Source organism: Schistocerca nitens, chromosome 2, assembly GCF_023898315.1.
Source record: "Schistocerca nitens isolate TAMUIC-IGC-003100 chromosome 2, iqSchNite1.1, whole genome shotgun sequence".
Taxonomy (NCBI): Eukaryota; Metazoa; Arthropoda; class Insecta; order Orthoptera; family Acrididae; genus Schistocerca; species Schistocerca nitens.
Window position 1 is genome coordinate 785040537 of NC_064615.1, and position 14000 is coordinate 785054536.

The 14000-nt window shown below is 39.2% G+C and overlaps 1 protein-coding gene across 4 annotated transcripts in view; it reads right to left on the minus strand.

Annotated features, from left to right (window-relative positions):
- Positions 1 to 14000, minus strand: part of LOC126234635 (endonuclease/exonuclease/phosphatase family domain-containing protein 1-like) — a 118891-nt gene that overhangs the window by 87543 nt on the left and 17348 nt on the right. For all 4 annotated transcript variants that reach the window (XM_049943361.1, XM_049943364.1, XM_049943363.1 and 1 more), the window contains exons 4-5: positions 2381 to 2592; positions 1494 to 1701 (exon numbers count right to left, since the gene is read on the minus strand). In XM_049943361.1, the coding sequence (XP_049799318.1) occupies positions 1494 to 1701; positions 2381 to 2592 (420 nt within the window). The remainder of the gene's footprint in view (positions 1 to 1493; positions 1702 to 2380; positions 2593 to 14000) is intronic.

Here is a 14000-nt window from a genome sequence, read left to right on the forward strand (position 1 = left end):
TTAGACATCAATGTAATATTGTGCATGCACATACCACTGGAAGATTTATAAATGATTATAGTTGGAGTTCTCTGCGACAGGTAAACAGCCACCAAAATGCTTAAGTGTTGTCTGTGTTTAGTACAGTGCCAGGACTGATAGTGTGTATAAGGGGTGTGAACAGTGTCAGATGAGCAATCATAGTGAAGGGCACAGAGATGCTATATACTCATGTGAGGCATTATTATTAGCACCTGAGAGTGTTTGAAATGGGTCTCATTATGAGTCTTCAGTTGTCTGGCTGGTTGAATTGTGCATTATCCAGATTTTTTTTTTGGGGGGGGGGGGGGGGGGGGGGATTCAGGTGCAACAGTGGCTTGATGTTGGACTGCATCAGAATACAAGGACAGGCATACGTGACATCAAAGTTCTGGTTAACCATCACAATTGAGGATGACCACATTGTACACCAACTACACCATAACCCCCTTCACATCTGTGCCTGCCATCTGAGAACAAGGAGTCGAGTACCAGCAACATTCTGTATCGTCCCACACCACTGGCTGGAGACTAGCAACAGCAGCAGCAGCGGGACTAGGGAATTACTGTGCCGCGCATAGGCTCCCATTAATGTCAAACAGCTGTGTCTAGAGTGGTGCTCTGATCAGGAAGCAAGGACTGCAGATGAATGGCATTACATTGTGTTTAGCAATTAATCAGAGTTCTGCACTACCAGGGATTACGGTCACTGGCAAGTACGACAGGAAACTGAGGAGATGCCTCACCCTTCTAATGGTTTGGTGAAGCACAGCAGCATTACTACTGGGGTCATGGTGTGGGGAGCATCAGGTACGCTTCAAGTCAGCTGGTCCCTACCAGGGAAATTTGACAGCACAACAGTACATCATGGACATCCTGTGTCCTCAAGTGTTCACACTCTTAGAATAGTATTGTAGTGCCATTTTTCAAGACAATGCTTGTCCGGACACAGCATGTGTCTCTACGAACCGTCTGCATGGTGCTGAGGTATTACCATGATCAGCAAGATCTCCATTTCTGTCTCCGACAGAATGTGTGTGGAACCAGCTCTGATGTCAGCATTCATGATATCAAGGACCAGCTGCAACAGATGTGGGCTAGCTTGCCTCTGCAGAGGTGACAACAGTTTTATGACACCCTTCCCAACTGAATCATTGCACGTATCCAGGGTCGTGGGAGTGCAATGTCGTACTGATAAGTGGGTTCATACTCCCAAATTTCTTTTGTAAAGTTGACTAGGTATTGTAATCACTGGAGTACCATCAAATAGCCTCTCAATCCGTGCAGTTTCATTTCCTCTTTGCCTACTGGGTGCTTCACTTTTTTGTCAGGCAGCGTAATTTAATACTCACTAATTTAAGATCAGTATTATAGCTACAAAATAATGATTAATTAGTAGCCAGTCATCATATGCATCTGCTGTAAATCAATAATCTGGTATAATAAAATACTGCAAAGGGAAGCAGAATACTAACCTTTGCCAGATCCTCTAATGTTCTAAATGGCCCTCTCCTTAATCTGTGTTCAACTATGTTAGCTGCAAGTTCTTGGTTAAGGCCATTTACAGTCATCAGCTCAAAAACTGTTGCAGAGTTCACATCTACAGTGCGGCTAGTAGATCCGGCCTGAGAAAACTCTGAACTTGCTATACTGTCAAAGGACTGTGCTCGAGATGATGCACAACTAGAAAGCCATTTCAAAGAAAAGTATATTACGCATTTCATCAATTGAAGAGAGACAGTAAAAAAGTAAAACAATTTTTTTTTTTTGCATTGAATATAAGGCTCTCCAATATGAGAATACAATTACTTAAGAATCAGAGAAAGAAGTCTTACCAAATGTGAAGTCTGCTCAAATATCAGCAATTTGACACATATATAGACAGAAGTTAATAGATACAAAAAATGTTTCTGTTCACTCCCCATATTCACCCGATTTAAAGCCCACTGTCTTCTTTCTGTTCTCTTACATCACACAAAATGTTGATGGACAATGATTTCATCACCTAAAGAAGCTGATGAATCCTCCGAAAATCATGTTTTTGAGTTAACAGTGGAGAGGAAAAATGTTCCCAGAATTAATTCAAACCCAGGCAAAAATGTGTTAATTCTGAAGGCAAATAATTAGAAACAATAACATTATTTATATCAAAATATTGATTTTTAACTGTCTTTGTAAAAACTTAGAATGTGGCTCCCATATTTTACTAAGAGGAACACAACGAAACCTGTTGACACAAGCTAACAATAACAGTCCAGTAACTAGGGATAAATATGTAAACTGAAAATGACATTGATAAATACACCTATAAAAGAAAAGAGTTAATCTGCTTCAGACTTTTGAATTATATTATAAATCATACCTTGCATTTTTGCTCCTAACACATATCTCTGGGCGAATCAAATCCAGTTTCTCTGCTCCTACGCCAGACACTAGAGCAAGATCTTCAACTTTCTTAAACCTTCCAATAGCTTGACGATATTCCACAATGCTTCGTGCAATGTGCCTTGTAATCCCTGGCAATGTCATTAACTCTTCTTCACTGGCTGTGTTTACATTTAACAGTTCTATATGCTGAAATTGGAATTAAATTTCATAATTAGTTTGATTGAAGCTGAAAAAACAACAAAAATCAATGTAGAAATATAATAAAACAATAGTAAAGTCTATTTCACATATATTGTAACACTCATACTTTGAATGAAGGAACATTAGTGTAATTGTTGACAATCCATTAGCAACAGAGCATCAGATAGAATGGACAAAAATGGGGAACGATACCACCCATGCCAATTTCAAAGGAATCATCACGATATTCATCATTTGCTTTAATCAGTGTAACAGAATCACAAAAACTTAAAATCTAGATGGCCTGAGTAGAATTTGAACACCACTGATCTCAAATGCAAATCCAGTGACTCAACCGATGTGTTTCCTGCCATGAGGTTTCACGATTTGGTAAGATTAATGCAATATTAGTCAAAAGAACAGTAGGTTTTCTTTGGTTTGCATCTTTCCATTTAAGAGCTTAAATCACTGACAGCTACACAAATTACATGCACTATATGAAATTGGACATGCACACACTTCACAGACAGAAAGACAAATGTAACTGAAATGTTCAGAGAAGAGCTGCATGATTTATAAGATATTGATTGGTCAGTATCAACACATTACAGAAATATTAAAGTAATTCCACCAGGACACTATATAAAACATCTCACACACAAAATGAATAAGCAGCTTTCAAGATTCTGAGGACATAATACCCAGACATTCAGCATATTTTCCTCATGGTGCATCCGTAACCAAGCCAGCATCTTATACGTGATATGTAAAATTACAGCAAACGTGTGTAGTTTGCTTCCTATGTCCCATGGTTAATATATTTTAAAATATTCATGGATTTGAAGTGCTGTGCATCAATGTCCCTCAGTTGTGACAAGTACATAAACTTTTGAGTGAAAAATTCCCAAAAACAACATACACTTAACACTTGTAGCAGTGACATTTCCTCCTAGTTCAGCTTGGACAGATAAAATGTACACACACAGACTTAATGAGTCAGAAACCTATAACAAAGTTTTTGTTTCAATCCATTCTTTCAGCCTTCGAATTGTTAGCTATAGTTGAAGTACAAGTGGGTGCAAGGTTAGAAGAAGAGGGAAAAATAGAAAAATAATCTATGATTGAGGTATACTGAATTAGGCTCCATATTCTCTAAGCTACATGACTAAAAGCAAAAGTGAAGATGACCACACACCACCTTCACCGAAAGCAGTAATGCAAACTGTCTTAGATTTGAGAACACAGATAAAAATGGCATTTCTAACATCAACACAAAAGCTTTTCCCTGTAAAGCTACTAAGAGAAACATTATGACAGATTTTTTAAAGTCTGTGTGATCCTTTGATACAAGAAGTAAACATTATCTTCACAAAAAATCTCAGGATGGAGCTGAAAGGAGTACATTATTCAAGCATAGAAGTATACAATAAACTTCCAGTTCATGTAAAATCAGTCATTGGGGATAAGACTGAATTCAAAAAACCAGCTAAAACTTTGTCTTTTGAATAGTTCTTTCTATTCTTTACAGGTATACTTTGACAATGTGTAATAATTAGCAAAATGTGTTTAATTTAAAGCATTTCTTTATGAAATGACTATGCAACACTGGTACATCAATCACTGACGGAATGCTTTTTAAATGAATTAGAATGTAAGACTTATAATTTTTTTCTGTAACCATTCTTACTAGTATAATCTTTGTTACTTCAACAGTTGAATCTCATGTATCTGTTTACATGTGAATTAGATTCTAAGCCTCATCATCATTTACTTGTGGTTATTACTGCAATAATCTGACACATTTTACATACTAGCAATACACTCGTATCAAGGATCCATGTAAATTGAAATAAATAAATAAATAAATTTCCAGATATCAAGAGGGTGTTCTCTCCTGTTTCTTGAACAAAATTTCAATGAGTGTGGATGAGTTCTAATCTTTGTCTGTCACATGTCACAATGTACCTGTCATGACCAGCTGATGTGTGTCGTGAGTAGACCTCAGATTTTAGGTAAAAACCTATTTTGTTCCTCATTTCATAAAGGCAATAAAATTTGTACATAAACGAATTACGCCAATTTATGATTGAAAACGCCAGTTTTATAGCACCTAAAAATACCTCATTTCAGGTTAGTACCAGATTGTACCTCATTTTTAAAAATTCTAAAAATATCTAATTTCATGTTAGAGCCTGACTGTATCTAATTTTTAAAAATCAAGCCAAATAAAATTTGTCTGACTAAAACTACTCTTCTGGTCTTCCTGGCTACTTAGAAAATGTTAACTGAATGGTAACTGGTTTCTTCGCACCTTCCTGCCCTGTCGGGGCAGCCTGTTTAAAACACCTGCACTGTCGTCATTCAGTCGGTCTGCATGCTGCTTGTATGTGGTGAAATATTTCACAGCGACAGTGTATTTTTGGAAAGTCAAGCATGCCGGAAGTAACCAGCTCCAAATCATCTCTGATTCGTCAGTGGTTACAACAATTTCCTGATTTCTCTACAGGCGGAAGAGTTATTCACTGCAATGTGTGCAACAAAGATGTAAGTAAAATGTTAGCCTTTTAAATGTTATGCCCACTCAGAGAACAGTGATGCAAATGTTTTTTTTCTGAGTTCACTTGGACCAAACACATGGGAATGCAAAAATATTGTTTCTAAACCCTTCATGTAGATTACTTTTCCTAAGTAGATCTCGTACGTAAATTCTTCCACAAAGTATTTCTCATTTCTTTTTGTTTTTAGGTACATTCTGAACAGAGGTTGCATTTAAGTTGGCATGTTGCACGGATTAAACACCAGACAAATTTCAAAAATAAATCAAATGCAACAAACAAAAATGAATTTCATATTGACCTGAGTTGAGCCATTGTTGCAGCAAACATACCATTCAATGCAGTTGAAAATAGCCAGTACAAAAGTTTTCTAGAGGAACACTGTCACCGCAGCATTCCATCAGAATTCACACTGATAAAGAATTATTTAGATACTTTATATGACAATACATTGAGCAGGATAAGGGAAGATATAGGCGATTCACACATGTAGATCTCTGTCAATGAGACAACTGACAGAAAAGGTCGGTATGTGGTTAATTAGATTGTTGGAAAGCTAGATCCTGGCACTTACTCTGTACCTCAGCTGATCTACAAAAAGTATATAAAAAAGACTAACTAGGAAACAATTGCTCACTTTGTTAATAAAGCCCTCAAATTACTTTTCCCCAACAGCCTAGATGAAAATACAGTATTTGTTATCTACACTGATGCACCCACATACAAAACTGCTGCTGTATTTTAGCGAGCCTTGTTCCAAATCACATGCCTTGCCCAGGCCATGAATCGTGTATCTGAGATGATTTGTCTCTAGTTTCCACAGGTAAATAAGCTAGTTTCAACCAACAAAAAATTTTTTGTTAAGACACCTACAAGAATCCAGTTATTTTAAGAGGAACTTCCCAATGTACCACTTCCACCAGAACCTACACTTACTCGCTGGAGAATGTGGCTAGAAGTCACCGAATACTACAGCGAGTATTTGGAATACATTAAGAACATTAACTGCAGGAGGAGGCAGTGAGCATTACTTCCGCTAAAGACCTTCTAAAGGACCCAACAATTTTCAACGACATTGTATACATAAAATCTCATTATGCATTTTTAGTCCCTATTATTAAAGCTCTGGAGTGTTGAGGGAAACCTGTCTACAAGCAACTGCGATTGATAGAAGAGGTGACAGAAAAAAATCAACTTGGTCCCAGGTTCTATTGGTATGAAAGATAGTGAGAAACTAAAGACAGTGCTACAAAAAACTCAGGACTGACCACCCTCTGCATAGTGGCTGCTATCTTATCAGGTAAATCAACAGAACATGAGTGTGCAGTTCCATTACGCCTAATACTGTCATTTAAATATGCTCAGGTGATATCTGTTGACGTGGAACGCTCATTCTCAGCATATAAGATGCTATTAACAGACAAGAGATGCAGTTTCTCAACGGAAAATCTGGAGAAAGTGTTAATTATTCACTGTGACTGTAATTTTGGTCATGGACAATAATATAATGTGGATTTTTGTCAATCTATCTATCTATCTTTCTAAACAAAATGTCACATTTCGATAACCTATTTTCTGATTTTTATAACCTATTTTTGTAAGTGACAGAACCAATTTTAGGTGCCTAATTTAAGACTTTTAGAACCTAAAAGTCTGAGGTCTAGTCATGAGCCACAGAGAATACAGAACCCATTCTCCACATCAGGATGTGGCTTTTGTCAGTTTCATCATTGGAAGATTAAGTCTTCTCTTTCTTTGACAGTCACACTGAGACAGCAGATCAGACCACGAGCAAGTATGACAAAAATTCTGGCGAAGTATTCTGCATAGTTTGCTCTGTGTGTGTTAGACTGGTGTCAAAACTTGCACTCCATGTTATAGCAGTAACTCAATAACTTCCATCTCTAACTGAAATTTTCCCTACGGTCTTCACCAGACTTTACTTTAGTAGGAACAGTGTGTGTTATTCTAAAAGCATCTCCTAATGCCTTCTTGCCTGCTATAACAATTTATGAACTTTCTGCACTAGTTATCCAAATGCAGTGTGAGAGAAAACAAAATGAGATACTAGAAGAATTTGTGGTAGAATCAGGAACCGAACTCACTCTCCCACTCTGCCCTCTAGGCCCTGTGCTGGTCCTAGAAAAAGAGTTAAGGGAAGTGGGAAAATATTTCACAGGAACTGAATTGGGTTGGAAGAAAAATATTCCAGCTAATGCTGATACCATACAATTCATATGTCAGAAAGAAGAAGAGCAAGTAGAAAGCTTCAAATACCTTGGAGGCCTCTTAAACTACAGGAACATAGTCATGAAGTATTAACCGTTGTCTGAACAGGAAATAGGGCATATTTTACACTTGTAAATTATTCATCTACAAGCCTTTTTCTAGAACAACTAATACCAAAACGTATAAAATGATAAAGTCACATACAGAGTGTTACAAAAAGGTACAGCCAAACTTTCAGGAAACATTCCTCACACACAAATAAAGAAAAGATGTTATGTGGACACGTGTCCGGAAACGCTTAATTTCCATGTTAGAGCTCATTTTAGTTTCGTCTGTATGTACTGTACTTCCTCGATTCACCGCCAGTTGGCCCAATTGAAGGAAGGTAATGTTGACTTCGGTGCTTGTGTTGACATGTGACTCATTGCTCTACAGTACTAGATATCAAGCACATCAGTACGTAGCATCAACAGGTTAGTGTTCATCACGAACATTGTTTTGCAGTCAGTGCAATGTTTACAAATGCGGAGTTGGCAGATGCCCATTTGATGTATGGATTAGCACGGGGCAATAGCCGTGGCGCAGTACGTTTGTATCGAGACAGATTTCCAGAACGAAGGTGTCCCGGCAGGAAGACGTTCGAAGCAATTGATCGGAGTCTTAGGGAGCACAGAACATTCCAGCCTATGACTCGCGACTGGGGAAGACCTAGAATGACAAGGACACCTGCAATGGACGAGGCAATTCTTCGTGCAGTTGACAATAACCCTAACGTCAGCGTCAGAGAAGTTGCTGCTGTACAAGGTAACGTTGACCACGTCACTGTATGGAAAGTGCTATGGGAGAAACAGTTGTTTCCGTACCATGTGCAGCATGTGCAGGCACTATCAGCAGCTGATTGGCCTCCACGGGTACACTTCTGTGAATGGTTCATCCAACAATGTGTCAATCCTCATTTCAGTGCAAATGTTCTCTTTACTGATGAGGCTTCATTCCAACGTGATCAAATTGTAAATTTTCACAATCAACATGTGTGGGCTGATGAGAATCCGCACGCAATTGTGCAATCGCGTCATCAACACAGATTTTCTGTGAACTTTTGGGGAGGCATTGTTGGTGATGTCTTGATTGGGCCCATGTTCTTCCACCTACGCTCAATGGAGCAAGTTATCATGATTTCATACGGGATACTCTACCTGTGCTGCTAGAACACGTGCCTTTACAAGTACGACACAACATGTGGTTCATGCACGATGGAGCTCCTGCACATTTCAGTCGAAGTGTTCGTACGCTTCTCAACAACAGATTCGGTGACCGATGGATTGGTAGAGGCGGACCAATTCCATGGCCTCCACGCTCTCCTGACCTCAACCCTCTTGACTTTCATTCATGGGGGCATTTGAAAGCTCTTGTCTACGCAACCCTGGTACCAAATGTAGAGACTCTTCGTGCTCATATTGTGGACGGCTGTGATACAATACGCCATTCTCCAAGGCTGCATCAGTACATCAGGGATTCCATGAGACGGAGGGTGGATGCATGTATCCTCGCTAACGGAGGACATTTTGAACATTTCCTGTAACAAAGTGTTTGAAGTCACGCTGGTACGTTCTGTTCCTGTGTGTTTCCATTCCATGATTAATGTGATTTGAAGAGAAATAATAAAATGAGCTCTAACATGGAAAGTAAGTGTTTCCGGACACATGTCCACATAACATATTTTCTTTCTTTGTGTGTGAGGAATGTTTCCTGTAAGTTTGGCCGTACCTTTCTGTAACACCCTGTATACAAGTTGCTAGTAGACAAAGTGCTTATGTCACACGTGACCAACTGAAGCAGATGTTTAAGACTGTTGTATAAGAATGCTTCCACTAGTAATTTGTAAAACTGTTTGCCTTTGTCTCTCTGTACTAAATAGCTATTTCTCCCAGTCAACATTTTGCACTTAATAGTGCTTGTCAGGCAACATCAGTATGACATAAAATTTGTAGTCACTAAGGAGAACGCACATGAATATGACAGAAAAACAAGAACACATAGTGAATATAAAAAAAAAAGAAACAAATATGCTAATGAACCTTCCACAGATCCTTAGTGAAATGGTTCTCAGGGATAGTGAATAAGACAAAAAAATCTTAAACATATTTTCATTTAAAAGGTAATAAATAAATTGTCATAAAACATGCAAATACTCAATACACTAATGTGTATACGATAATTCTTATACTGTTGGAGCCATGTATCATCAAATAAAAAAAAAAAAAAATTATAACGTCTGTTTACAATTATCACATTACTGTACTGAATTTGTACGGAAATCTGACTGTACGTAAAAATACTGAAAATACTTCAGGATCATTGGCCGCAGATGTGCTGGAATGACAAGCAGCAATGTCCACCTCATCAGACCATAATTCCTCTTATAAAATATTCAGTTTATGAAATGGAATCTTCCTCTGGTTGCTTCCTCATTTTTCTATGCTTCTGTAATTCTCAGCAATGCTGCCTCTTCCCTCTGTTCATCAGCAATGTCATTTAATGCAGTGATGGCCAACGTTTCGTACAAGTGCTGTGTTCCAGCAAAGAATTTCTTGAAAGGCAGGCCGTCAGCATCCACTGCTAACGTCGGTATGAAATTCTGTACTGGCTTTTTCATGATACAATGGACCTGATGATGATGATGGCATCTCCCAAAGGCCAAGGAAAGATCTCTCTCACACCTCATTCCAGGAAAATTTCACATCTACCTGCAGTGGTTCTTGAAACGGATGTGCCTTGTACAGGAACTCTATGAATTGCTGGTAGTATGAGCACATTCTGAGAAAAATTCTCACATCATGATTGTGCTGCAGAATTGGAAAATCTGTGACTGGTCTTATTTTCTCTGGATCAGGACAGACTTCACTGCCATTCATGAGGTGCCCCAAGATTTATATTTCTTGGGCAAAGATGAAGCACTGTTTCAGATTCAGGCAGAGACCTGCAATCTGAACACACTTCAACACAATTGTTAGCCAGCTTAGATGTTCTTAAAAAAACAACAATGACATGTTAAGGTGTTGAAGCAAATTGTCCAGCACACATTCAAAGCTGGCTAGAGTGTCACATCACCCAAACTGTATAAATTTGGACTTTTAAGGGGCCATCTGGAGTTATGAACATAGTCTTTTTCTGGTCAACCATGTCAACCCTAATGTGCCAGTAGTCAGTCTGCATGTCCCTAGTACAAAAATACTTTGCTCCTTTCAAGCAGACCATGGTGTCATCAATGGACGGCAATGAATAGACACCCTTATTCATAATTTTGTTAACTCATTGGCAGTCAATGGAGAAATGCCATGTGCCAACATCCTCCTTAACTAGGACTATCAGAAAGGACCAAGGACTCTCAGAAGGTTCAATGACTGTCATCTTGCAGCATCTTCTCCACTTCCTCCTGGACTATCTGTCGTTCAGCTAGTGACACGCTATATGGTGGATAATCCCCAGTGTTTATAGGGTGTTTTAGCATGGGCTGCTTGGTCTGTCTTTTTTCCATCTGCATTTGAAAGCATGTGAAAATGGGTGGAGAAAGGCAAACACTCACCGACATTGCTTCTTGGTCAGGCTGGATAATACTGACAGTTCGGAAGTAGCTCCCCTCCCTTTGTTGTTAGTAATGGTAGAGGAGTGTAATGCTTCATTGATGGCATTAGGCTGCCCTTCCCAGACTGGTTTGGCTGTCCCCACAAACATACCTTTAGAGATGGGTAGTGGCTGTTCTTGACAACCTACAGTGTTCAAGACTGTCACTGGTATCTTGATTTCTTTTGTGAATCTAAGTAATTTTTCACAAGTTTCACAGTTTAACTGTGTATCTCAACTGATAATTGTAATAGCTGCAGCATCTTGGGCAACAGTCTCATCCATGGTGCGGCAATGGGCCTTGTCCAAACCGTCAACTATAATCATCTGCAGATGACTGGCTTGAACAGGGCTATTGTGATGGCTGAAGTCTGGTAGTGTAATAGTTGTCAAACATTTGTCTCTCTCTCTCTCTCTCTCTCTCTCTCTCTCTCTCTGCAGTAGTGTACAATATGTCCAGGGCATCCACAGTGAAAATATACTGGTGTGTTACCCTCTGTCCTCCAAATGTCTGTTCTTTGGGGCATTTTACCTGGAGGAGGAGTTGGTCGTAACTGCATTAGCCAAATATTGGGTTGCCGTTCAACTGTGGCAGCTCAAGACCAAATTGGGCATGTCCATTTGTCATGGCTTGTTTGACTGGTGGTAGAGATTGGTGCTGAAGATCAATACACCATTTTTCAACATTCTCTATTACATCCTGACATACAGGAGTAACGTACATGGCTGCTATCTCTTTAATACTCGGTCCAAAGTTTTTGGCTACCACACACTGCTGGTACCTCTTCTCTTACTGACTGGCATATGAGATGTGAGGTCACAGTGGTCTTCCACAACTGCCAAAGGGGCTACATTCTGGAGTCAAACACACTTATTTTACTGACTTTTTCTGTCACATTTCCTCCATGTGCTGGCATCACCAGATGAATTCTTCTGTTGTGGCTTCCTTTACCAGAAGAGCTTGGTGCACATCTTCTGTGATCATTTTCATCAAACGTGAGATTTTGTCAGCTACTGCCATATTTGGATTTACAATGTTGCAAAGGGCTAAAAGATTCTATATGTATGGTTGTGTCATTTCACCATGATGTTGGGCCTTGTTTCCAATTTTTGTTCAGCTAAAAGAACACTGCTGACTGTCGTCAAATGTTTTCTGAAATCCTGTGTGGAATTTGTCCCAGCTACTAGCTTTCTATTTGTTGTTCTCGAACCACTGGTGGGCTGTGCCATCCAAGTAGAAGAACACATTTGCTGCACACATCACGTCATCTCACCTGTTGGTTTTGGCGACTCGGTCGAATCCCTTTACCTCTTCTGTTCGCTACCAACCATAAAATACTGACAGATGTCTGATATGAACTTGACTTATGACCAGCATGGAATCCATTGGTCTTCTGATTGTACAGACCATGGAAATGATTTATTGCTTGTACTCTGGTTGTTGTCTGTGTAAGAAACAATTTTTATGATGCCTAATTGGAGCCATGGTGATGTAGATGTCTTGAGGATATCTTGTGCCTCCACCAGACAACCTCATGTTGAAACCACAATCAAATCCAAATCTGAAGGCACAGCTGTCAACAAAGTGCAACATATAGAAATGAAAGCACGTTTAATTACTGGCGTCAACATATAGCCAGAACAGAATGGATTTCCTGGACAGAGAGTGCAGTTACTTAGACAAACATCAAATGTTCCAGAAAGCTATTATTTATAATACCATTGAATATTCCAAGTATACAAACATTACAAAAGTAACATATTTCAAGACCCTTCTAAAAGTGCTAAATAAGTAATAACAAATAACTGCTGATGGTCAACTTTGAACTGGTGACCCATAATACAACAGGTGGCAATGCAAACTATTACACATTACCCATGGCATGAAAGCTTGTAGCAAGACAGAGCTAACATAGTTTCTTAAGACACGTTTCATCTGTGTTGTTTATTGTCAAATCAAGGTTAATGGTAGAAAATTAACTTTTCCGTAATTCATTTCACACATTTATTGCATTACCAAGCGAGGTGGTGCAGTGGTTAGCACACTGGACTCTCATTCGGGAGGATGATGGTTCAAACCCACTTCTGGCCGTCCTGATTTAGGTTTTCCGTGATTTCCCTAAATTGCTTAGGGCAAATGCTGGGATGGTTCCTTCGAAAGGGCATGGCCAATTTCCTTCTCCATCCTTCCCTAATCTGATGGGACCGATGACCTCGCTGTTTGGTCCCTTCCCCGAAATCAACCAACCAACATTTATTGCATTCTAACCTTTTAAATTTAAACCAAAAGTAAAAGCATACATTTGTCCTCTAAATTTGTACCACCTGCAAGTGCCACTGTATTTTTTCACGTTGTGTGAAATGAGCTCATTTCTCAGGACGTGTAGCATTTCTTTCCCATTTTTTGCAAAGTAGTGGGTGTACCTGTATCTGAAATGTTTTAAAATGACACTTGTTCTTAAATCATCATTGTTTAAGTAGTTAGCTACTCTCTTAGAAAGAGCTATGCTTTTGCTCATGTGTTACAATCTTTCCATGGCATGTTCCTGTTTTGTGTATTGTTTCTCTTTAATGTCCAACTTCAGTAGCTAATGTATCCTCCAACTATGCATACTTTCCACTCTTTTTCCTTTTAAAGCTTGGAAATGAGAAATATCACCCCCACTATCCTCCCCATCCCTCCCACAGACATATTTTGTTGCCAACCAATCTACACAATATCCTCGTTTGACCATATTCTACCCCTGCTCTCAAACCCTTGCCGTTCTCATCTACATAGAAACAGCTGGACCACACCATTACTAAACATGTCATGCAACGTGATGTGCTTTACTTTAATGAGTGCTTCACAGCCTATGCCATCTGGATTCTTCCCACCAACATCAGTTTCTCTGAATTGTGCAGGTGAGAACTCTGCTTACAACATCTCCTTCATACTCTTAACACCCCTGGCATCAACCTTCACAAGTCCCTTTCCACCAACTGCCTCTACCCCTTCCCTGCTCC